The sequence below is a fragment of the Zea mays genome, chromosome 3 (genome assembly GCF_902167145.1).
Source record: "Zea mays cultivar B73 chromosome 3, Zm-B73-REFERENCE-NAM-5.0, whole genome shotgun sequence".
NCBI classification, from domain to species: domain Eukaryota; kingdom Viridiplantae; phylum Streptophyta; class Magnoliopsida; order Poales; family Poaceae; genus Zea; species Zea mays.
The window spans coordinates 2,494,934-2,519,102 of record NC_050098.1 but is presented as its reverse complement, the minus strand read 5'-3'; the positions used below and the strand labels follow the sequence as shown (position 1 = coordinate 2,519,102).

General features: G+C 42.2%; 2 protein-coding genes across 3 annotated transcripts; both read left to right on the top strand.

Annotated features, from left to right (window-relative positions):
* Positions 1-5,918: 5,918 nt before the first annotated feature.
* On the top strand, positions 5,919-14,160 carry LOC111589237 (uncharacterized). 2 transcript variants are annotated; one of them, XR_002750256.2, is made up of 10 exons: positions 5,919-6,083; positions 6,184-6,442; positions 6,757-6,981; positions 7,077-7,333; positions 8,056-8,285; positions 11,513-11,638; positions 11,892-12,071; positions 12,740-12,877; positions 13,279-13,896; positions 14,016-14,160. XR_002750256.2 is itself a non-coding variant. In NM_001368673.1 (9 exons), the coding sequence occupies exons 1-9, from the start codon at positions 5,963-5,965 to the stop codon at positions 13,591-13,593; spliced, it is 1,851 nt and encodes a 616-aa protein (NP_001355602.1). In that variant the 5' UTR covers positions 5,946-5,962; the 3' UTR covers positions 13,594-14,134. The 2 variants fall into 2 exon arrangements, 1 of the variants encoding a protein (NP_001355602.1); NM_001368673.1 differs by having other exon boundaries at positions 5,946-6,083; positions 13,279-14,134.
* Positions 14,161-14,556: 396 nt separating this feature from the next.
* LOC101202714 (GTP binding) lies at positions 14,557-20,645 on the top strand. Its single transcript, NM_001279466.1, has 9 exons — positions 14,557-14,938; positions 15,631-15,722; positions 16,270-16,349; positions 17,680-17,721; positions 17,794-17,921; positions 18,448-18,628; positions 18,735-18,913; positions 19,404-19,643; positions 19,861-20,645. Exons 1-9 carry the CDS (start codon positions 14,586-14,588, stop codon positions 20,102-20,104), a joined length of 1,539 nt encoding a protein of 512 aa, NP_001266395.1. The 5' UTR covers positions 14,557-14,585; the 3' UTR covers positions 20,105-20,645.
* Positions 20,646-24,169: the final 3,524 nt, after the last annotated feature.

Here is a 24,169-nt window from a genome sequence, read left to right as displayed (position 1 = left end):
CGCGCGTTCGACGGCTACTATATCGAGGATTATGGCGTCATCTTGGTGCCGGAGGTGACGCAGAGGAGGATCGACAACAGTGACCAGTTCGTCATCCTCGCCACCGTCAGGGTAGCTTTTGTGCCGGTCTGCCTTTAATTCTATTCGCAAACACACACACTTACCTTTTTGTTTAAGCAAGAGCGTATGGTGGTGCGTGTCTGATGACTAACGATGTACGAGGAAATTTCTTCTGGCATGTGTGGAACGTGCTCTCCAATGATGAGACCATACAAATCGTGGCATATATCGAAGTCAGCATGATACTGATGGTTGCAATGTAGTGGTGAAACAACTAGACTAAAATAACAAAATTTATGTATGACTAGGATCACAAATTGATTATGAAACATTTTCTCATAACAATATAACATACATTTTGTATATAAATTATCGTAGTATACTGGTATTATATATTCCTATTGCAACACACGGACACTCAGCTAGTAACTGTTGAGAACTACGTTACCACGGATCACCAGATCTGCTCCCTTCCCTCCCGTCAGCAGTAGAGGCGCAAGAAGCTGTAGAGAACCCGTCTCCCTTCCCATAAACACGACAGAGGAAACACACGAGACACATGATATAGGGTTGGGCCTCTGGCCTCTTTCTGATCTCTATCTTATGAGGGGTTGTACAGGTTCCTTATATAGAGATGTGAGACCCCTCAGGGGCAAAGCAGGTATTTGCCCACATAACCCTAACTAGGGTTACTTAACACTCCCCCTTGGGCGAATACCGCGACAAACACATGCCTCGTTAAAACTCCGAAAAAACCCAGTGGGAAAATGTGGAGAAAGAGTGCATGGTGATACAAATTGCATTTGCACTTTGTTGCCTCGTTAAAAACCTCATGTGAGAAACTTCAAGAAAACTCACCAAGGGAAAAAGAGTACAACAACTATCATCGGGACAGATTTCGATCCTCTGGGATCTAGATTCTATCGAATCTTTTACAAGGGCTAACTTTAGAAATGTGCTCCCCCTGAACCTTGCAAAACCGTATCAATAAGGCAAAACATCTTCTTCTGGAAGTATATGCACATAAAGATTTAGCAAACGGATTGCATATCCTTGCAAGGACTATTTCAGGAACTTTACCTCTACTCACTTCTATGATATACGAGGTAAGTGCATGTATCAATATAAATAAGCCACATTGACTGATGGTATTCGATCGACTGGATCTATATATTTGATAGAAAGTTCCATAAAGGTTCACATATTGATCATCAACCTCACGCCTTCAGGGCATAGAATATGACATTTATTGTCTCACGATTGTGATCAATATAATCATTCGCTCCCCCTGACGATGACATCTGCCAAAGTCGTTATCCCTCATAACTCAAGCATATTCTTCAAGATATATGTCTCATTGTTCATCTGGAATAACGAGAATGGATGAGGTTGGGGTGCTATCATTTTCTATCTTACACCATAATTTATACATAGTTGTGCAAAGCAAATAACATGTCCTTCAATAGGACTTAGGGGATAATACAGTTGCAATAATACATATTCTAAATATGACACATCGCTCCAGGCGTTCATCCATTGCAACATCTATGATGGTGTAACAAAAGTCCATCAAAGATCGTAATCCATTAGGGATTTTTCATCGATCACATACATCGTTATAGTCTGTAATTCTAGCACAATGGGGATATTATGCCAGTAACACCTAAACCTTATAGGTTTCTGCCATCAGGGCTTTAGAGGATACCGTAATTCCACATCTAGTAGAAAAATATCACGAGTAAAGATCGTGGAATGCACATGTGCTTATTCGGTGAACTTCAAGTCCTTTGGTACCTCGTCTTATTCCTTTTTGGGTCTGTATGGGTCTTTATCCCTTTATAGGGATTATCAAACTTTGGTGTTTAACACAGACTTTATTTCTTCTAGAAAAGTTCCATCAAGGAACTACAATCTCATCTAGGAGATATTCTCTCTATATAGGAGAGTGTTCATTCGTCAGGAATGTATTATTCGGTACGAGATTTATATGTTGCATATTTATAATTCAAAGATATGAGTCCTCGTAGGATCTCATGCGGATCTTCAGAATCCTATTAACTGCATATTATAATTCATACCATTTGCCAGATATATTACATAGTGGAACTGTGTTTATTCAACACATATGTGGGATGGGTCTCTCACTAGACCACTTGAACCATCACATTCACCACACATTATTTCAATAGTGCCCATAAATGTCCGAACTTCAAGCTCGCGACTTTCATTTTGCGATTCTTGGTTCAACCTTGATTGCATATATCAATGACCCGATAAGAGAGCTTAAAGCACTCATGCCTAGGACTTTGTTTTGGATCCCTTTGCAATCTATAGAGGCAATATATGTGTCGACACATTTGTCTCCCACATTTAATAATGATCTCCGTCATTTCCCAAAACGAAAGATTCATTGTTCCGTATTCCCAGCACAATGATATTGCGCGCATTGCTAGGAATTTCATCATCAAGATGAACCTCTTCGTGAGGCAAATCACCATCAGGGTGAATTAATCGGAGGAGAGTTATCACAGACCATGTGCATCTCCAATCAGAACATATGCTTTGACTAAGGCTGATGGATCATATTCGCAGGCGTCCCCGAGAATAGATCAAATGCCAATAAGTCAAATGTGGATATGATATTAATCCCGGGTATATCCACATCTACATCAGGTAGACGCATTCACCAATATGGTTACTCCTCAACGATTTCTCGCAAACTCCATATACACAGGAGTACACACCGAACGACAGGTTCAGTTTGACTTTTGTGCGTTTAATAGAATATTGAGGCATTACACTATATGGGCATTCCTCCCCCTAATGCCGAGATGTTCTAAAAGCATACATATAAAATCCCCAACCACAATCATCCAGTTGTGTGCAATGTATGCTATTGTGGTGATTTATTTGGGAAATCTTACGCACATTACAGATAGGGGTTTTATGCAGTGAGCTTTGGACTTAGATTAATGTAGTGGCATGAATACTACATATTTGTCCTTCAACATGAAGGGTTAGTCTCAACATCAAGCGAGACACGCAATAACAAGTTGCTTCATGGTTACAATTCTGCAAACTTATTGTTATTATCACCAAATATACAGTCAATCATCAGGATTTAGACTGATACGCGCAACAATATGTTAGCCATAAAAACAAAATACTTTAGGGCTCATGCACACCATTTGTCATTTGGAGCAAGTAGTTGACTTCAGATCAACAAGGACAATGACCATCAGGTCTAGCGCTCACAAGAACATTCATTGGTTGCATTGTGCTTTCAAGCACATAGGAGAATTTGCGCATATACAATGGCGGTAAAGTGCACGGCATCAGGCCAATGCTGCCAAGCAGAGATTTTTATATGCAGAGATGTATAGTCCAGCTCGTTTTTATCATTGCCCATGGGTTACCCATTTACTCATACCATTTTGAAATTGGGTATCGATTTATGCAACATTTTTAGGTATAATAATTTTGAGAGAAAACTTATAACAATAGTTAATTATGTGGTGTTGCCAGCAGGGCAAACATTTCTCCTCATATTATATACCAAATTGTTCTATATGGCATTATTTCGATCTCTTCATATTGTTCAGCAAAAAGAGAAGCTTTAGAACAGACAAGGCCAAGAATTCATTTTATCCGGGAAAAATCACCATATAACCAGCTTTTGATAAAGCAAATGATGATAACTGCTTGGCAAGAACGAAACAATACTGGTATCCGCCTAGGATCCATCTTCAACAACAGATATTACTGCTCTCATACGAAGAAATTATCAGGAGTAGAGAGGATACAACAAGACTCTACAAGATCTTCATATTTCTATCACAAATTATCATCACTAGTAGTCTAGTGGTCAAGACATATGACTCTTCTGGCTCCGAGGACCAATGACATGTTAATGTCTAATTTAGCTTCAAGCTCTGTGGTGATGTGGGATTTTATAGTTATTTGTCTACTCTTCTCACTTCTGGTAGATCGGATATAGATTATGGTAAGCATGCTAAGGGGTGGAATACAATGTAGTTCTGCTACATAAACCCCATATATATGTATATTCGGAGTCGACCTTTACCATTTGGTTTATAGTATATACCATACCAGTCAAAGGACTATCCCAAGTCAATTCAGCGGCTATAAGTATTTAAATTCTGAGAGATGTATGCAACACAAGCATAGAGGTCCTAGATAGGCCGAGTAAAGTGGTTCAACGAGAACACACAATGTTTTTTCACACCAACGTTGTGAAAAAATTCTCAGAATTACCTTTCGATGTACTCGCAACTTCGTGTTGCTAAGGTACTAGCCATTTATCTCAAAGTTCGCTTCATGCCGTTCAGCGACAAATGGCAATGTGCCAACATCTGGTTGAGCAATGTATGACTGAGATTCTAGCATCTATTCATCTGACAAGGTCTTATTGCTTACTAATAAAATCCCAATTTGTGATGTTTTCTGTGCCAAAAAGGCTTTCATGCATTAATATTGAATTTCTTCAGGTTACTTCGGGTAAAACTTTATGCACGAGGAGAGAGCAGAGATTTAACTTATCTGTGTTCCATTGTATTTCGATTTAATTTCCCAGATTCAATATAGTTGTTATGGCCACTTGGCGATATATATAAATATACGATGCCACACAACACAATCAAACAAAATATAAAGTGAAAACAAAATTGTTTACGAAGGTTGCACATAATGTGACTTCAGGACCTTGAACAACCCACCACAATCCACGCGAGTACAAGCTCTAGTGTATCTGGCGTCAACGCGTGTGCGGCCATCAGGGCTACGACAGTATAGCAAGCCTTCGTAATAAGCGCAACAGGCGCATATATGGCTTGATAGTCGGGGTACACGAAATGTCCACACAACGTGCGCAACAGGCGCATTTGTGTCTCGATGATCACGATAGACGAATAGTGCCAACATGGCATGCAAAAAATACGCGACTCAGTGATAACGGTCCGACTCAACGGGAGCGGTCCGATTAAACGAGACTGCGACATAGCAATCACATGACGCAGCCAAGTTCGTACGACACAAATACTGCGTCGTGTTGCCAGGGCGCAGCCAATGCTCAGCCAATGTCATAACACAACCAATGAATAATGTAGCCTCACCGGCACGTCCGAGTACCCACTATATCATTTAACCGCTCAAGATGAATCCAAATGCTCAACGTAATATAAATATTTAGAGCGATTTAAGTATGCACAATACAGCCTTCATATGTATTTTAATTTTCTGCTAAGTATCTACGTGTTTCTTGATTCAGCGAACGGAAGCGAAGACTGTCGCGTAGGACAGTTCGGCTAGGCCGGAGGACCTGCCGGCATGGTGGAGAGTCGGTGCCGATCGGATCCATAGCAACGTCGTGGTAGAGCGTGCTGATAACGTGTTGAGAACTACGTTACCACGGATCACCAGATCTGCTCCCTTCCCTCCCGTCAGCAGTAGAGGCGCAAGAAGCTATAGAGAACCCGTCTCCCTTCTCATAAACACGACAGAGGAAACACACGAGACACATGATATAGGGTTGGGCCTCTGGCCTCTTTCTGATCTCTATCTTATGAGGGGTTGTACAAGTTCCTTATATAGAGATGTGAGACCACTCAGGGGCAAAGCATGTATTTGCCCACGTAACCCTAACTAGGGTTACTTAACAGTAACATCATAAAACAGCTAGTAACATCATAAAGCACTAAAGCCTGCAATGTGCTACAGAGTCTTGGACGACGGAACGGGCGTTTGGGCCTTGGAGCATTGGACGTCGCTGAAATGTGGGCCATCGAGTCCCCCACGGCCCACTATCTGTATACGTTTGTTTTGGCCCATCCCCATCTGGCATTTTTCTCCGTTTCCCCGACACACACACACACACAAAAGAATTATGGCGGCAGCCGTTGCCGTTCTTCGCGCCGCCCTCCGCCGGGGCCGTCCGGCAGCTGCGTCGCTACTGCACCGCCTTCCCAACCCCTCTGCTCGGAGCCTCCCGCCACCGCCTCCTCTCGGTAAGGCCAGTCTCCTCTTCCGAGGCTAACCCCTAAACCCCCCTCGCGATCTCACCGTCCGCCCCCCTCACGATCTCACCGTCCGCCCCCCTCACCGTAGGTCGAGCGCTTCGTCCCCTCTCGCGGCTTGGTTTCTCCGCCGGATTCGGGCACTCCTCCTCCACCGAGGATTTTGGCTTCGGCTACTCCCCCGCCACCGAGGATTCAGCGGCCGCCGCGAAGCCCAAGACCAAGACCAAGGCCAGGAAGCACCCCATGAAGCAGTCGCGCTTCGACTTCACCAAGGTGGACGCCGCGCTTCTCCCCACCGTCATCCTCGTCGGCCGCCCCAACGTCGGCAAGTCAGCCCTCTTCAACAGGTGAGAGGCGCCTCGGGAAGGCATCGGTCGTTGCCTCTCGCCTGTATTATCTGTGCCGCTCTGGGGGGCGGCATTTCCTCAAACACCTTGGGGCCTCTCGCTGTACCCCTACCACAACACAAGCAACCATTTCTTCGGCAGTTCGGCCTGCTGTTCTGGCAGACATATATATCTCGCTTCACCAGCATTGTATGCTATGCTAATGATTCATTCTGGAAATTTTGTCATGTCTTATACTTATTATGTTATATGTTAGAGCACTGCTCGATTAAGTCTATAATTTCTCATCTGAACTGTTTTGGCGATTGCATTAGATTTATACGGAGGAGGGAGGCGTTGGTGTACAATACTCCTGGGGACCATGTCACTCGTGACATCCGTGAAGGAGTTGCCAAGCTTGGGGATCTCCGTTTCCGTGTGCTTGACTCAGCTGGACTTGAGACTGCAGCAACATCTGGGAGCATTCTCGCTCGGACAGCAGACATGACAGGGAATGTATTGGCTAGGTCTCAATTTGCCATTTTCTTGATTGATGTGAGGTGGGTAGAATAATTCTTGTGATCCTGTTTTCATCACGGAATCAGTTGAAAACGTGGTTACCTGTGGCCTAGTAAAATTGCAACTCTCTTTGAAGGGATGGTCTTCAGCCGCTGGATCTTGAGGTTGGGCAATGGCTGCGCAAGCATGCATCTGGTATACATACGCTTGTTGCAATGAACAAGTCCGAGTCACTTGATGAGCATGGATTTCTGACTGCTGCTGCTGGAGAAGCACACAAGTTGGGGTTTGGTGACCCTGTTGCAATATCCGCAGAGACAGGCCTGGGGATGGCAGAACTCTATGAGATACTCAGGCCATTGTTTGAAGAATACATGTTTCAGCTTCGAAATAGTAAGCCTGTAGCAATATATGTAATGGTTTGGTCCATACTCACTCCGTCCCAAAATAAATGCATATCTCGTTTCTCGAGGAGTCAGATTCTTCTAAATTTGACTATGACTATGAAAGAGTATCAACATTTGTAGCTCCAAACAAGTTTGCGCATATTATGCTCAATTAGATGATACTTATTATACATCATAAACATTAGTACATTTTTCATTTTTGTATATATTTGGTCAAACTTTAAAATGTTTGACTCCTTGGGATCCGAGATGTGCATTTATTTTGCAAGAGGGAGTATGTCGTTTGCTTTATCTTTAGTGACCAAGTGTTAATTTCTTTGACCAAGCATCTTTGTGTTCGTGTGATTTTGTGGGCCATTAGTATAAGCAAATATTAGATATCGATTAGGTACTCAAGGTGACCTAAACAAACGCAATAGCTTTATCTGCCATATTGATCTCCATTTTAGTTCCACTGAAGCCGATTTGTTGAGTGAAAAAAATTACAACGTTCAGAGATTGATATGCTTCTGGTTTAAGGAACCCATTTGTGTGGTGTATTTAGGAATTTCAGCAGTATTATTTGTCTTTAGATAATTCTATATGTTTCTCTAGCAATACGAGATTTATGAATCTACACCATTGGTGCTATACCTATATTGATATTGAGGTAAACCATGGTTTGAACCTATGGACGGGCTATTCATTGTTTACATTGACATGTAATAGATGACCTCAACCAAGATGATCCTATCTCGGAGGTTGAAACTGAGGCCCATGATGGTGATGAGAGCAAGTTACCTTTGCAGTTGGCAATTGTGGGACGTCCTAATGTTGGGAAGTCCACCCTTTTAAATACCTTGTTGCAAGAACAGAGAGTTCTTGTTGGTCCAGAGGCAGGCCTAACAAGGGACTCGATTCGGGCTCAGTTTCAATTTGATAGTCGAACCGTGTATTTAGTAAGTTCACTGTTCTCTGTTAGTTTAATACTTTTTTTTTGCAACACCATATATTATATGGCTACATTTTTGTGCTTATATTGTGGACATTAGTTGTGATATGTTCTGCTGTAAAACTTGCACCATAAAAATGTAATTATTTTTTTTTACTTTGTCCACATTAATGATTCATAACAATTTTCGTACTACCTCCTGTTAAAAAACTTGATACCGTTGAATTTAATGGCCTTCAAGTACTCAATATCAACATCAATATAGCCTTTTAGTCCCAAGCAAGTTGGTGTAGGCTAGAGTTGAAACACAACAAGATGTCACCAAAAAGAGAGAAAGGGGAGGGGAAAAGCTTTTGAGAGCACTAAAAGGAAAAATGCCTAATCATGGTTCGGGCACGTGGATAGCTTCTTTCCAAACACTTCTATCCAAACACAAATCCATTAAAATATTCCATTCCTTCAAGTCCCTTTTGATTGCCTCCTACCATGTCAAGTTTAGTCGACCTCTACCTCTCTTCACATTATTGTCCCGTCTTATGATGCCTCTATGCACCGGTGCCTCTGTGGTTCTCCGGCGGACATGTCCAAACCATCTCAACCGGTGTTGAATAAGCTTTTTTCTTCAATTGGCGCTACTCCTAGCCAATCGCGTATGTCATTGTTTCTCACTCGGTCCAATCTTGTGTGTCCACATATCCAATGCAACTTACGCATCTCTGCGACACTTAGTTGTTGGATATGTCATCTCTTAGTAGGCCAACACTCAGCTCCATATAACATAGCAGGCCTAATCGCTGTCCTGTAGAACTTGCCTTTCAACTTCTGTGGCACTCTCTTGTCGCATAGGACTCCCGATGCTTGACGCCATTTCATCCACCCCGCTTTGATTTCTATGGCTAACATCTTCATCAATATCACCATCTCTCTGTAACATCGATCCCAAATAACGGAAGATGTCCTTCTTTGGTACTACCTGGCCTCCCAAGCTTACATCTCCATCCTCACTAATTGTAATACCAAAGTCACATATCATATACTTGGTTTTGGTCCTGCTAATTCTAAATCCTTTTGACTCTAGGGTCTGACGCCATAACTCTAGCTTTCTATTTACTCCTTCCCGGCTTTCGTCTACTAGGACTACATCGTTAGCGAAAAGCGTAGACCAAAGGATATCTCCTTGTATTTCCCTCGTGACCTCATCTATCACTAAGGCAAATAGATAAGGGCTCAAAGCTGAACCTTGATGTAGTCCTATGTTAATCGGAAAAACATTTGTATAACCATCAGTTGTTCGGACGCTAGTCACAACCTTGTCATACATGTCCTTGATGAGCGTAACATACTTTGTTGGGACTTTATGCTTATCCAATGCCCACCACGTGAGATTCCTGGGTATTTTATCATAGGTATTTTCCAAGTCGATAAAAACCATGTGCAAGTCCTTCTGCTCCTTATATCGCTCCATGACCTGCCTTATTAAGAAAATTGCTTTCATGGTTGACCTTCCAGGCATGAATCTAAATTGGTTCATGGTGATATGCGTCATTCCTCTCAGGCGATGCTCAATAACTCTCTCCCATAGCATCATAGTGTGGCTCATGAGCTTAATCCCTCGATAGTTGGTACAACTTTGAATATCTCCCTTGTTTTTGAAGATTGGTACTAATGTACTCCTCCTCCACTCATCGGGCATCTCGTTTGATCGAAAAATATGGTGGAACAACTTGGTTAGCCAAACGATAGCAATATCCCCAAGGCATTTCCACACCTGTATCGGTATACTATCCGGGCCTATCGCCTTGCCCCTTTCATCCTCTTTAAAGCTTCTTTGACCTCTGATTCTTGTATCCTGCGTACAAACTACAAAGCATCTATTGAAATCATCAAAGGACCCCTTTCATCATCTTTAAAGCTTCTTTGACCTCTGATTCTTGGATCCTGCGTACAAAGCATCTATTGAAATCATCAAAGGAGTCATCCAATAGGGTGTCCATAGTCTCATTCTTACCACTGAAAAGATTGTCAAAAGGCGAAGGAGGTGGAGAACACTGGTTTCAAACTTTTCATAACCTCCTGGACACATAGGATACTAACACGCCTCCTGCTCGCTGCATCCACTAACTCTCTTAGCTTAATTGTAAGGGACCGTACGTTCCAACTACCTACACGGATTCTAGCCGGCTCAACTAGCTTCCTTACCCCTCGCACCCGTTGAGACAGATGTGAAGGCCCTTGCACATTTATCACTACACCCGGGCGCCGATGTAGCGCGCCACTAAGGAAGCGACGACCCGATCCTTGCTCACTTGACATCGCATCCAGATCACGACACGGTGCGCCACCAAGGGGTGGCGTCCCGGCCCATGCCCATTTAACGCCATACCCGGGTTCTGATATGGCTCTTCGCTAAGAGGGTTACGCCCCAACGGTTTTCTATTGGGTTTCATCTCCATTTTGAGTGGCTAAGTTTTTATAGCTGGCTCGCCACGCCTAACGCAACCCTCCTCCTTGTACCTGGACTTGGGACCAGGATATGCTGCACCAACATATGCTAAGACAACATAGGCGGAGTTAATGGCCTTCAAGTACTACTTTGACTTTTTTCTTTCTATTGGAGTATGGCTACAGTGTCTAATAAGTATACACGATTAAGGAATTTCTTTGAAGGACAAATATACTCATGATATTTCTGTTTCCAAACTGGATATTTTGGAAACTGTTGGCGGTCAAATTTCTAATAGTTTGAAAGAATATTTGTCAAAGTGCCAAGTATTTGTGACCGGTGGTAGTAATAAATTAAGTCTCGACTATGCTTGCTTTCTTTTGTGTATACTTGCATTTTCACCTCTTATATTAACTGTTTAAGTTCTAGGCTTCAGAATACTAGAAATTTGTTTTGGCTCATCCCTGCCTCTTATTTATATAAAACTGTTGAGTGAAAAAGACTTGTTTACTACTGAGATAATTAGCAGCACAGAAAGTTGACTAGGGAAATAAAAATAATTACATAGGCTCTACAACTGATACCACCAAATATGAGGATCTTATGTCTTTCCAGCTGGTAGTTCAGCCAAACTGAATCATATAAATAATTCATTCATTTTGTTACTTGAGCACGGTAAACTTATCCAGAACTTATGATGCTTTTTTAGAGTGTAGGGCTCATATTGCATTCCTGCAAGCTGTTTCTGTGTGTATCATGGTCTAATCATCTTATTCGTTTTCGTAATGCAGGTGGATACTGCTGGTTGGATGGAAAGATCAGGGAAGGAGAAAGGGCCAGCATCTTTGAGTGTTGTGCAGTCTAGGAAGAACTTAATGAGAGCTCACATTGTTGCTCTTGTGCTGGATGCTGAAAAGGTACTTACTGTGATTTTGACATCCAGAGCCAGTTACTTATATATTTACATGGCACTAGACTTGCTGGATATTGGTTTAAGCATGTGTTATCTTGATGTTCTGGTGCCAGGGCCATGTTAAATCATTGAACATTAAGACTGACCCCATGTTTGCTTTCAGTGTCCTGGGCTGATATTACCAAAGTCCTCATGCATTTTAGAATTTCATTTGAATTGCAATTTCTAGTTCATGATAAAGCTCTATGAATATGCAGATTGCTAAGTCCAAAAGTAGCATGAATCATCCAGAAATCGTGATAGCACGGCAAGCAATAGAAGAGGGCCGTGGACTAGTTGTGATTGTCAATAAAATGGATCTCCTTAGAGATAACCAAACACTGTTTAACAAGGTTATGGACGCTGTTCCTAGAGAAATCCAGACAGTCATTCCTCAGGTAATTGTTATATTTTGTTAGTTCATAATACACTGGTTTTCAACCTTGAAGACATGATTACCAGTCACAGTTGAGGGCTACTAATAACTCTCCAAAACAGAACTGCACTCTCTCCAAAACATAACTGTTAGATGTCAATATGAACGTTCAGTTATTCTCTGCATGAATACATGCGACTTCTGATCATATGGGGTTCCTCTCAAAATTGTAAATTATATTTTTCTAATTTAGTTTTTTTAATAGTTGATGATGCGATATTCTATGATTAACCCTACACATTGGGTTATCGTGCACACATATTTTATTTGTTTACTGTTGATTCAGTTTTATTATGGTAATAAGCACAGATTCAGGTGCTTTGCTATGTTTACTGATGGAGCAATGGATTTGTCATGTTCCTTTATTGACAAAGCCACTTGAGTTCTTTTGGTTTGATGTTTGTTAATAACTGGAGAAGTGGAGATGCTGTCTAAATTTCTTGGTCATTGGTATTTTATTTTTTTATCTTTCTAGACATGTTGCTTGCACGCTGCCTCCTAACTAAGACCCACCTAAATATTTTTCTTGAGCTGAAAAGAAATAACTGCTACATTCTGGAATATGTTGTTTTGTTTCATATTCTTGTGGAGTGGCAGATTGCAAAGTGTTGATATCCCTCCTTTTGGCAGGTGACAGGAATACCAGCTGTTTTCGTGTCAGCGCTGGAGGGGAGGGGGCGGATTGCTGTGATGCGCCAGGTTATAGATACCTATGAGAAGTGGTGTTTAAGATTGTCAACATCACGGCTCAACCGTTGGTTGCGTAAGGTAAACATTCTGCTTACAGAAATTTTATTTGGTTTGTTTGCGTGTGTGTTCTGTAGGAACACAGTTATATGGATTGATAATAAGAACTTAGATCTCATCCCTCAAAAATTCAATTTAGATTGTGTAGATCCAGATGAGTTACCTATATGACAGGAAAGTGGAACCTGTATCAGTGAAAAATGGAATGATTTAGGAGATCCTTTGAAACATTCAGTGGGTTCTAGTAGTCGACTTGGTATTTTCCAGTATCCTTTTATTATTATTATTTTGTACATTACCACGCCTACCACTTGGTTTATTTTGACTGCATGATGTTCAAAGTTACTGACTACACTGGCCAGTGAAGCCATTGTGGCATCTATTTCGACCATTACTTCTAATACCTTGTGATTGTGCTCTAGGTTATGAGCAGACATTCCTGGAAAGATTCAGCTACTCAGCCAAAAGTCAAGTACTTCACTCAAGTGAAGGCACGACCACCAACATTTGTTGCCTTCATGAGTGGGAAGACTCAGCTTTCTGATACAGATACTAGGTTCTTGACAAAGTCCCTCAAGGAAGATTTCGACATCGGGGGAATACCGATACGGATCATACAACGTTCTGTTCCAAGAAAAGCTTATGCTAAGCGCAACAACACAAGGAACACTGGCCCTAGGGTTGTCAGGATGAAAACAGACAAACGGACAGCGGTATCTGACCCAGCCCTGTCATAGAGGGTGAGCACCAGTATCAGCCGCCTAACCTGAAGAAGGGAGGTCATGTTTCGCGTTTGAGCTATATATATATGCTTCTCATGGGGAAACGGGAAGTGAATGTTTTTCTGACTCGGGAAGTTATACAAAGCTATGAGCTAGCCGGTCCGGCTGCCTGCACCGCATGCTCAAGAAGAAGAATGACTGTAAGAAACAAGCCCAGCAATTCGAAGGACAGCATCACTTCTCAACATTGGGTGCAAGGTGGTATTGATGAGCGTCAAGCACTCAAGTTCACCCCAGAACTCCAGATCAGATGAAGAGGTGTTTTTTTTTTCTTGCATCCCTCATGTTTATACATTTTTTTTACGAAAAATATATTAGAATGATCTCTGGTGGTAGTGTTGGAGTTGGAGGCTTACTGATCATCGTGCACCCGTCAGGTCAGAGAGCAACTGCAAGCCTACACGACACAGGAGCCCCTTTATTTTTCTTTCCTCTTAAGGCAAGGCAACTCCTGTTTGTAGGGGAATCGTTATGGTTCTGCTTCTGATTGCTCCTAGTTCTTCCATCATTTTCGTGTTCAAAGAGAAGGCTCCCAGAAAATAAAATAACGATTGCTATGAAAAAAAAGAGAAGGCTCGCAGCTGCTCTACCTGAATAGTTTCACCTGAAGCATTTGCCGGTCAATTTTGTCCGTTGATGTCGGATAGCCGATCGGATATTCAGGTGTTTCATCGACACGCAAATCGGGCAATGGTGGTGGAATCGGATAAGCGCGCGTGCGCGGTGGAGCATTGCCGGCGTGGCCCATCCCCGTGCACTGCACGGTGAGCACGGTAGCAGAAGTCCCTCGCATAGGGAACGCACCCGGGCCCGGGCCTCCCTCCCACAGGTTGCAAAGCTCAGATCCCATCCCCCACCACCAAAACCTAACAAAAAGGCACGCCCCACCCAGTCCAGTCCCCACCAAGCAGGCGCCACCCGTTCGGTCCGTACAGGAGGGGTCCACCATGCCGTGCTCCTCTTCGTCGTCCAACCCCTTCCACTCCCTCGCCTCCGCCTTCCCCTTCCTCTCCTCCACATCCCCACCCCCATCCCCACCCGCCTCGCCCGCGCCCGCCGCTCCCCACCTCGCCGTCCCGCTCCTCCTCCCCGTCTCCTCGGCTTCCGAGTCCCGCCGCGGGGCGCAGCCGCTGCCGGGCACGCGGATGGTCGGCGCGGGCGCGACCGGCGGGGGTAACATGGCCAGCGGTGGTGGGGGGCCCGCGTTCGTGGGCCAGGTGTTCACCATGCTCGACCCATCCGGGAACGGGCTCATGGCCGTTACCACACGCTTCGAGCTCCCGCGCTTCCTCACCAACAGGTAATAGCTGCCCCGATCGGTGCCCTGCACTCTGCCGTGTTGATTTCCACACTGGGCCGCTGCCGCTGCTCTATGGATAGGATTGCAACACAGCTGAGCTGTACCTCTGAGGCTCCACCAAACGTTATGCTTCCAGTGGCGAGTGCGAATGTGGGGTTGGCCTGCACCTCTGTATCTTGTTTACGCTGCAAATTATACGAAGGGCCTATTTTGTTGCATAATCCGCGCGAAAATTTGGAACCAATTTGACTCTTGTCATCTGAGATGGTAAATACACACGTCATGATAATTTTGTGATTGGATGTAATATGCTAATCGACCCAGCAATGTGGGACGTCGCCATTCCACGCCTCTACGAAATTGTCTCAGTATGCTGGTCGGCGAAGATTTGGTGGTAGTTTTCTTGTGTAGATTGTGAGTGCATGCATGGGGAAGTATATGGTTACTGCATTGAGCGTTTTGTGTCTATTGTTTGTAATCGATTTGAAGGAATTTGTCTAAGATAAAGTAGACTGAAGGAATGTAGCATTGAAAACTTCTCATTTCATTGTTCCCATGGGTTGGCCTGCAATTTGTTACTTGGACATTCTCGAAGTTGACTGCAGCATATATTATATCTGTAGCTGAGCTAATGTTTTAGCCGCTCGCCTGATCCTGCTAAATTGGCATTTTGAAATCTGTTCTTGTTTCAGGACTCCTATGTGGTTCAAAAGGATGCTATCACCGTCGAAGAAGACTGAAAATAGTCCAGTATTTAGGTTTTTTATGGATCTGAATGATGCAGGTAATGCTGTCTCTATACCTTTTGTTGTTCTTCTCTGTTTGATGCTTGTGACCTTAGCTGTTATTTAAAGTCTGTTCAAACCATTCAGTCAGGGACAATAAAAATTTCCTGAATCCAGTTCTCGTCTTTGGATTTCTAGGTCAATAAATGTCCTGAACCCAAACCTGAGTGCAAAGCATCCCTATCTTTTGGAACCGCTAAACATGTATAGTTAATTCTGAAATGGACTGTGACCAGCTCTGGCAAGACAAAAAGGTCCACAGTTGCTTATTGACCTATTGGGCAGGTTAAAAAACACCCACTTTGGTTCCTAGTTCTCTGGATGTAGTTTACACTTTCTTTTGATGGTGGTAGGTTGCAATATCTTGTACCAAGAAAAGATGATTTATTTCTAAGCAGGATTTACTCGTAATATTGTCTAAAGACACTTGATTTCTCGGCAGTACCTTTTCTATAACAATGTTCTGCAAATTTAGTCATCTCCAGCTTATTTAGTGAGTCTGAAAGGATGTTCAGCACTTCAGCTAATGTGGTCTATCATTTCCAGTATCCTATGTAAAGCGACTAAATGTGCCAAGCGGCATGGTGGGGGCTTGTCGCCTTGATGTAGCATATGAACATTTCAAGGTTAGTTGTGGCAGTTTTTCAAGGAAAATAATTTTATTTTCATTTTTTATGATAAGTCAGTTCTGATATATTTTTTAGTTTCTCTTGATTTTCTTTTAGCTTTATATTTTGTGTCACTGCTGAGCTTTAGTGTCTGGTATTTCTTTATTGTATGGCTATGGTAACACACAATTCTAGGTTCTCCTATATGGGATCAAGTAACTCGTCAGTGTCAGAGTTGTTTTAGTCACATTAAAAATAACAAAGTTTCCTAATCCAAAGCAAATAGGGGTAGTTTAGATATGACACAGGACATGAGTCACAGATATAGAGGTCATATCATTTACTTCATTCTTACATGATTTTGTAGAGGCTTTTGTACCCTTTAAAAATGAGGAATCAGGGGCTGTTTGGTTTGCTGCCTGAAGCGCCACAACATGTCTAACTTTTCTGCCTAAGCTTAGTTATTCAATTTGAGCGCCTAAGGTTAGGCAGATTGTAGCGCCTTAGGTAGGAAACCAAACAGACCCTTAGTCTTAAAATTGCATCTGTCGAATGCAAACTAATTTTTCTCTAGCCGCCAATATAGGATAGTGATAACTGATAGTGGCAAATGGTTGCATTGCATAGCATTATTAAAGGATGTGTGATTTTCAGTTATCTGAGGTTCTTGGTAAAATTTCTATTGTCTCATTGCTTTCAGGCAACTCAGTGACATGTCTACATTTTTATCTATTGTTAACATTAACTTCTTGGCATATTCAGCCTGTTATGACTCGTGTCTACAATTCGTACTTGTTTGACACTGTATTATTATATCCTTTTCTTTTCCATTTTTTATACTCCCTCGGTCCCTCCGTCCCATATTAGTGTTCGCTTTAGCACTTGAATTTTATGTCTATATTCAAATAGATGATGATGAATCTAGACATATATACCAAACATATACATTAATCATTGTATGAATCTAATAAATGTCTAAAACGAATTTTAATTTGGGACGGTGGGAGTAATATTCTCCATCTGTCTTGGAATGATAATCATATCAGGAAAAGTCAAACAAATTAGATTTTGACCATTAATTCCTCTTACTGTATGTTTTCGTTTGCTAAAGAGTTCCGATATCAGATCAGAGGCAATTCGAATATAAATCCATCACAGCATTTTTCTATGCCTTAAAATTTTATATAATTTGAATAATTGTTGGCCAAAATTCGTAAAGTTTGACTTTTACATGAATATATCATTCCGGGATGGAGGGAGTAACACCAGCATTTTTAGTCCGCATTATTTGTTATGTATGACTTGCACTCATGTTCTATTTGTAAGATTAAAAATAAATTTTCTGCAGGAAAAGCCTCACATGTTCCAGTTTGTTCCAAATGAAAAGCAGGTCTGTGCTAAAATTTCTCAGCCTACCTATAACTTAAGCATGCCATTAGAGATTATATCGTTTCCCTTTCAGGTCCAGGCTGCCAATAAGCTATTGAAGTCACTTCCACAAAGGGGCAGAAGGAAAAAACTTGATGGGGTTCCTGTTTTTAGTGCGCAAAACTTGAATATTGCAGTGGCAACAAATGATGGAATTAGATGGTATGGATCGTCCTGATATCTCTTTGATTATTTCTGTAAATGCTTTACAACATCCGTTCTGATTTTTTACTGGTATATTAAAGATGTGTGGTTATCTTTTGTTGTCTTTTATGCATTCATGTATATTGTGTTTCCTATGATTTCCACTCAGCATGATCAGACATCATTTGAAGATTAACAAGTCTAAGAAGTTTTCTCCTTAAATTTGTTTTCTGTTTCTATTTGAAAATTTTACTTTACTGATTTTCACCTTGACAGATTTATGTTTTTCATTTCTTCTTTATGTTTATTCAGTTGTCCTGATTTTTTTGTTTTTGTGCAACTTTGTCACTGGCAAATGCCAAGAAGGTGATTATGACATGTCTTCATGGTCTGCTGATATGTCCTAATGGACCATTATGTTTGTGCTATTTATGGTCTGCATTATAGATAATTCTATTGGCACCAGGAAAACCTGAACATATGTGCCGATTCCTTAAATATGTCAGCGCAAGCCTGACATGATTCTTTATGCTCGTAATGTCAGGTACACACCATACTTTTTTGATAAAAACTTGTTGGACAATATCCTTGAAGCTTCTATGGATCAACATTTCCATTCGATAATGCAAAATCGCCATACACGTCGTAGAAGGGATATTGTCGATGATAGTTTAACATCAGAAATAATTGAAGAAAGTGCTGAAAGCTTGCTTGAGCCCCCAGAGGTATTATGACCATTTTTTGTACATAAGATGTCTTGAATTTGTTGTTTGGAGCAAAATATATCTTAATCTAATTTCTATCTCATAATATGGGGTGCTTTTGATTTAGGTTCAAGAATTAATGAATGAGATTGGCCCAGCTGGTATACCATTAAATGTTGTAACGAAAGCTGCAGAGATTCAGTTTCTTGATGTTGTTGATAAAGTCCTTCTAGGAAATAAGTGGTTAAGGAAAGCTTCTGGCATACAACCAAAGTTCCCTTATGTTGTTGATTCATTTGAAGAAAGGTGCAGATGCAATTGCTTATGTCTTGTTTCACTTTTTCATATAGTTGTTTGTTGGATTGTGTAGGGAGATTAACTTACTGAGTTGACTTAAGAGGCTTATGAAAATTTTCTTTTTCTTATTAGTTGTGCATGCCCACTTACTGCTAAAATTAGTTTTTCATACATGAAATAACTTTCTTGTCATATGGGAAACAATTTCCTGATAATATAGTTTTTGGTCGTGTTTTCAGCCTTGTAGTTTGTAATTATTTTTTTCTCATGGGCAAGTGGGTTACAGATATAGGTATTGTTGGTGTCGATAAAAAATATAATAATATACGCTAAACTAGCTGTTTGATTGGTATAGCTTATTTTAACCTTTCATTTGCTCTACATTTTGAACCATCTATCAATAACGGCACTAAGTTTTGATTCATATTTATTTATGCCCCCCTGTCATTTGTTCACTATTGTGAATCATCTATGTTTATATTCTGTCCACGTTTTTCAGGACTGCTGTTTCAATTGCCAATATTGCTACTACCAGCAGTTTAACTGCTTCAAACGACGACAGCAGTTGCCAGAATAATCAAGAAACTCAATCTTCCGAGCCAAGTGGTGATAACAGCAGCTACAGAAATCACAATAATGAAGATCATAATCACTTTCCGTTTAGCAATCTGCTTCCAAATATATGGCCAGGGCATGACAGAAAGTTCAAATCACAAGAGAGTGACAATAAGTTTAGCAGGTTTGTTGAATCAATAATACTGCTCGGTGTCATGCACAAATGCATGCACTATGTGTATGCATTTAGTTGGTAGCGGGCGAAACATGTTAATAATACAAGCCTAAAACAACTTTTAACACTATAATCCTAATCCATTCAGTTAGCTGCTCCACTTATCTGGCTATAGAAAAGGTTGTTTTATCAGCAAAATTTTGAAGTCATCTCTGTTTGGTACCAGATATGATGCCGACGTGAAGAGTAAGTTACAAGCAAACCCTCTTCTTCCGAAAATCACCATGGTTGGCATCTCAATGGGTGATGGTGCACAGATGAGCAAAGCCAACTTAAAGAAGACAATGGAAGACTTGACAAAAGAGTTGGAGCAAACGAGTGAAGAAAATATGTTCGGTGATGAAAAAGACCCACTTTTTGTTGCCAACGTTGGTGACTACTCAAGGATAACAAAGATTAGCTCTGCATGAGGCTCGTTGACCAACAGGCGACAGCAAGGGTGTTGTACTGAACTGCTAACGAAGTCTACAGTCCATGATACTGATCTTAGAGGGCTCTACTGATATAATGATGCAAATCGGAGGTCATCAGATCATATGGACATTCGACTGTCGACCGTTCTGACTTTAGAGGCTATCCAACGTCAACAGTTACAAGCCAATCTAAATTTTCGGATATGATTTGCCAAAAGGATGATTGTAAATAGAAAAGTTTGCAGAATGTCCACCATGCAGTTAGGCGTGAAGATCTGAAGCAACATGTTGTTGGATTTCTAAGATCTTAGCTCGTAACAGCTGTAGAGTATGGTGGTATATAGCTTCAGGATTGAGATGGGGGTCACAGGAGTCTGTCAGGTGAGCAGAGTCGAATAAATTGATGTGGGTAGCATTTTTCTTCACTAGCTGCGTATCGGATCTGAGTGTGTATGGCGAGAGTTACGGTAAATGTTGGTTCGCATATAGGTCCTTGGATTATTTATTGTACGCGATATGGTGAAAGGAGGTTGTAGCTAACATGTTGTGTCTCCGATCATCATACTGACATTATTGTCTCTCATGATCTTATACTTGCTTATAAATAGAACTTAAAACTTTATTTTGAGTTGACAGCATGAGCGACAATTGAGAGTTGGGTGCAATATGAGCATGCTGGTGTTAAGGCTACGGCATTCTCTCTTCATCACATCACTAGATAGATAGATTAGCAGGATGGCCTTTTTTTTTTGCATCCTCCCCTGTTGCATTTGGATAGGGATCGCCGGCGTCGCTTGGGATCCACGCACAACTGGCTCTACTGAATAGTATCTCATCTCCAGTATACTAAATTGTAAAACTAATAAATGGTGAGAGACGCTGGAGATTCGGTTTGAGAGGCTGCCTGCTGCCATGGCCACCTGCAGGCAGCAGCCATGTGCACCCGAGACGAGAGGCCCGGCTATCGTTTCCGTGCGCTTGTCGTCGTCGTCGGCTGCTTCACATGCATATGCATGCTGTGCTGCCGTCTGCAACGCACGCAGAGGCTGTCGTCTCGTCTGTCTGCCTCTTGCCCATGCTGCCACCCCTGGAGTCTGTGTCCGTCCGTACACGTCCCCTTGCTCTCCGCCTCTCCCAGTCCGCATCGCTGCAGTATGAAAAGTTTCATAGATATAACGGATATTTCCGTAGACTAATCGTTTCGTAGTTGCCTGCACTGTTTGGTTGGAGCCCTTCTAACACAAACGTAGATGCAACAAACACAAACGTGTACTGTAGCAGGCAGCAGCAGAGCACTCGGGCGGACGACACGATGGCGTGGCGTGGCAATATGCATGCATGCATGGGTTCAGGATTGAAGGAAACGTAGGGAAAGCAGGCACAATAATGATTTTGCACGTATACTCCGACGGAGCATAGTGGCACACACCCCGTCCCAAGAACAAAACTGCACTTGTATTGTACGTGTACTACGTCTATCGTCCATGCCCATGCATGCATGCATGCCAGTACGTAGCGATGCCAATGCACCAGAGATTAGACGGAGCAGGTGAGGTGACACAGAGACGGAGTGAGAGAGAGATGGAGATTCCCGTCGTCCTCGTCCCTTCCTTCCATCACGTCCGGCCACTGGCTGCATATGCATGCTCAGACTCGACGTGTCCCCTCCGTCAAACGCAAAGCTCCGGTTGGCCATGCTGCTACACGGACACGGTCCCCGAATCCGAACACACCTGATCACTGTGCTTCGCCTTCCCTTCACATCCAGCGGCCGATCGAACCAGAGATGGCCATCCACATCAGCTGTCTCCTTTGTGCCGTCTCGTCAACTCAGCGCCGAACATTTATTATTCCTCTGTTTCTGCCGACCGACAACACCAAATACTACATTGTTTTGTCTTTATAAATTACAACTACATCATACAAACAACTATTTAGGTCATGTTTATTTGGGATTATAATCTATGTAAATAAGCTAGCGAGAAAACAAACAAGCAACTTATCTTATAAGATTATATAATCTAGCACTTAAGATTATGATAATTCTATAAGCTCATCAAAGGGTACTTATTTCAGCTTATTTTTTTTTATGAAAGACCCACTACCCATGGCAAGTTGATTAAAATTACTTCCAATTTTCATCCATCTGTCCATAGGCGTTTTCACCCACCAGACAAGTAAAACAGCTAAGGGTATTGTTGTATTTGTATGCATATGAATAATAAGCCAAGTCTAAATAATCTGAGCTATAATCTATAAGTTGAAACAAACAGGGCCTTAGTATGGAATATTTTCTATGTTTCCGTAGACTTACAAAGATACAGTAAAAAATTGGAGTAACTCATTTCCAACTTTAAAAACACCTAAAACAAACCAAAACAGAAAGCTTACGAGTACTTACATACTTAGAGCATGTTTAGAAGTGGAATATTTTCTATGTTTTTGGAGAATACTATAGTATTATCTCTGAAAGTCGCCTAGAGGGGGGGTGAATAGGCGGAACCTGAAAATTAAAACTTTATCCTCCAACTAGATCCCTTGATTAGTGGTTAGAACAAGATATACAAATATCGGAGAATAGAAACTAAGTTCTTGCTTGAAAAGAGTATTGCTAAATAATGCGGAAGTGATAAATCAATACAACTAGTAAGTTATAGAATAACAAAGCAAGAAGCCTTAGATGAGAAGAGCACTAGGACAAGTTCTTTCTTGCAACGTGTTGCTTCACTAAATGGGAATTTAACTTAAAGCAAAACTAAATGATATTAGCAAATAAAGGTGCAAGAAAACTTAGAGCAAGGGAAAACAAACAAATCACAAGCAATAAAAACAATGGACACGGGTGATTTGTTTTACCGAGGTTCGGCCCTCGAAGGCCTAGTCCCCGTTGAGGAGTCCACTTAAGGACGGGTCTTTTTCAACCCTTTCCCTCTCTCCCCCGATCACACAAGGATCGGTGAGCTCTTCTTCTTCTCAAGGATCACTCTCGATCCCACAAGGACCACCACAATCTTTGGTGTCTCTTGCTAGCTTTTACAAGCCTCCAAAACTTTGGAGGAAGTTTAATGGGAGTCAAAACTCCACGCGCAAATGAACACAAAGATGAAGCACACACTATCTCTCGATGAATCTCACAAGGCACTAGTGCTAAACTCAAATGAGTAGCTCTCTTTTGCTTGCTCTCTCTTTTGTGGCACTTGTGTTGGTTGTAGTGGTCTAAATCTTGTGTATAGGATGGATCAATGAATATATGTGGTTGGGAGGGCTTGAGTATGTCAACTAGATGACTTGGAATGTTGCTTGGGCTCCCTCACTTTGAAGTGGCCGGTTGGGGTGGTATTTATAGCCACCTTCCAATTTTGTAGCCGTTGGAGAAGCTGCTGGCGATGGGCGCACCGGACAGTCCGGTGCACACCGGACATGTCCGGTGCGCCAGCCACGTCATCCTATCCGTTGAGATTGGAGCTGGTCGACCGTTGGAGGCTTTGTCCTCATGTGGCACCGGACAGTCCGGTGCAGCACCGGACAGTCCGGTGCCCCTCTGACTTCTGCTCTGACACTCTGAATTCAACTGTACACTTTGCAGAGTCGACCGTTGCGCACAGATGACCGTTGCTCCGCTGGCACACCGGACAGTCCGGTGAATTTTAGCGGAGCGACCTCCCATTTTCCCGAAGCTGGCCAGTTCAGAGCCGCTTCACTCTGGAGCACCGGACACTGTCCGGTGGTGCACCGGACAGTCCGGTGAATTATAGTGGGCTACGCCTGAGAAACCCCAAGGTGAAGAGTTTGAAGACAATCCTCCCTGGTGCACCGGACACTGTCCGGTGGCACACCGGACAGTCCGGTGCGCCATACCAGGGAGCACTTCGGTTTCTCTTTGCTCCTTTCTTTTGAACCCTGTCTTGTTCTTTTTATTGGTTTTGAGTGTGAACCTTTGGCACCTGTATAACTTATACACTAGAGCAAACTAGTTAGTCCAATTTATTTGTGTTGGGCAATTCAACCACCAAAATTAATTAGGGACTAGGTGTAAGCCTAATTCCCTTTCAATCTCCCCCT